The sequence below is a fragment of the Pteropus alecto genome, unplaced genomic scaffold (genome assembly GCF_000325575.1).
Source record: "Pteropus alecto unplaced genomic scaffold, ASM32557v1 scaffold37, whole genome shotgun sequence".
Taxonomy (NCBI): Eukaryota; Metazoa; Chordata; class Mammalia; order Chiroptera; family Pteropodidae; genus Pteropus; species Pteropus alecto.
In genome coordinates, this window is record NW_006440605.1 from 26,006 (window position 1) to 27,884 (window position 1,879).

General features: G+C 39.2%; 1 protein-coding gene across 1 annotated transcript in view; it reads right to left on the reverse strand.

Moving 5' to 3' along the window:
* LOC102897698 (mucin-16) overlaps nt 1-1,879 on the reverse strand; it is a 35,463-nt gene that overhangs the window by 2,617 nt on the left and 30,967 nt on the right. Inside the window, exons 11-12 of the mRNA XM_025050539.1 lie at nt 1,781-1,816; nt 1,470-1,535 (exon numbers count right to left, since the gene is read on the reverse strand). Coding sequence (XP_024906307.1) covers nt 1,470-1,535; nt 1,781-1,816 — 102 coding nt within the window. The remainder of the gene's footprint in view (nt 1-1,469; nt 1,536-1,780; nt 1,817-1,879) is intronic.

Genomic DNA, 1,879 nt, shown 5'->3' on the forward strand with positions numbered 1-1,879 from the left:
ATGAGTTTAGTTCCTATGTTTTCTTCTATGCAATTTATTGTTTCAGGTCTTATAAATATAGGGAGTAGGGGGAAGGTGAAATGGGTAAAGGGGACCAAATATATGGTAGCCAAAGGAAACTGGACTTTGGGTGGTAAATACACAATAGAATATGCAGATATCAAACTATAATGTACACTTGAAAATTATATAATTGTATTAACCAATGTTACCCCAATAAACTTAATTTTAAAAAATGAACAGAGCTCGGGGACTCATAGGACACTATCATTTCATTGGAAGACAAGAATGAGAGAGACTAATGCAGAAAAGAAGTCGAAGAAATAGTGGCTGAAACTTCCTCAAATTTCTTAAAAACCTACATCTTTCAGATTCAGAAGCTTAGAAAATCCCTAACAGAAAACTCAAAGAAAACTGTGCTTTGACACATCATAATCAAACTTCTGAAAAACAAAGTTTAAGAACAAATCTTGAATGCATCCAGAGAAAAAATGATATCAATCATTGAATGGCTTGGTCTATAGCACATATCACATACTTAAAAGCCTACAAGGGCTAGGCATGTTGCATAAATGGTTGAGCTGATCAAAAGGGTAGAGCAATGAGGATATGGAGAATGTGTATGCTGTTTAAAGCATGCCATGATGTATAAAATATAGAAGGCCCGAAGGCAGAATTCACATTATAGGACACCAGTTTGTATTCCATAACTTCAGACACACAGTAGGATTAAGGGTCAGGGATGCCCAGTCTAGGTTCTGACATAAGCATGAAAAATACCCATCCATACACTCAATTTTTAAAATAAATCTTAAGGGCTGAGGTAAGACAGTTTTCATGGCATAAATCAAGGCCCTGTACCAGGTTCCTGGAAACTCAGATACCCTCAGGCCCACCTATGGGCAAGACAAGAAGACAGGGCAAGAATCAAATTCACGACTAAGATCCTGAATGATTTTCTCCATGTTCAAAGAGAATCCACAGACGTGGATGTATAGATAGATTGCTACATTCATCCATTCAATCAATCTATAAATATAAATTGCTGACTAGATGCTCAGCTTCAAGCTGACAAATACATAAAAGACTAAATAACCAGATGGTAGAAAATACCATGACCATTTCTTTCTATAAAAGAAATGGTCATGGTATTAGGATAGAGAAATGAGGTATGTATTCAGAAGTGCCACTTTATATAAGGTGGTCTGGGAAAGCCTTTCAGAGGAGGTGATGATTGAGCTGAGATTCAAAAGGCAATAAGGTGCCAGGAGTAGCTAGTCTTCAGGAAAGGCTAGTATAAAGGCCAGACAGAGGTCAGGACACTGCAAGAACAACCAAATGTCTGATGCGGCCAAAGTTTACCAAGTGATAGACAGAGTGAGGGGACAGGCTGAGGCTGGGTGATTAATAAGGACCAGACCATAAAGAGGTAAAGTATTGTAGGTCCCAGAGAGCAGGTTACTTCCTACCTGTAGAGCTGATGTTGGGGGACAGAGACATAGAAGATTCTGGAGAGAATGTAGAAGTCACTGGAGCTGAGAAAAAAATAAAAACATTGGAAAAATAATTGAATCCCATCTTGAAGGAACATGGTGCAGAAACCGTCCATTGGAATTTGGGCTTCTGTCTTGACTCAGAGTAAGACATTGGGAGGATTGGAAGTTGCAGTGAGGCTGAAGCTGGACATTTTGGAGGGGACATTAACAGCTTCTCTCCTGAAGAATGCACTCTGGGGAATAAGGGTCCACTGGGCATTGAAGTTTCAGTTTTGAATACTCACTGCTGGTGGTGGGGGTCCAGTACTGATGGTTATAACCTGCAAGTAGGGAGAAAATAGTAAAGAAGTACTGTTAGGATGGGTAAGATTTAAGGATCGGAA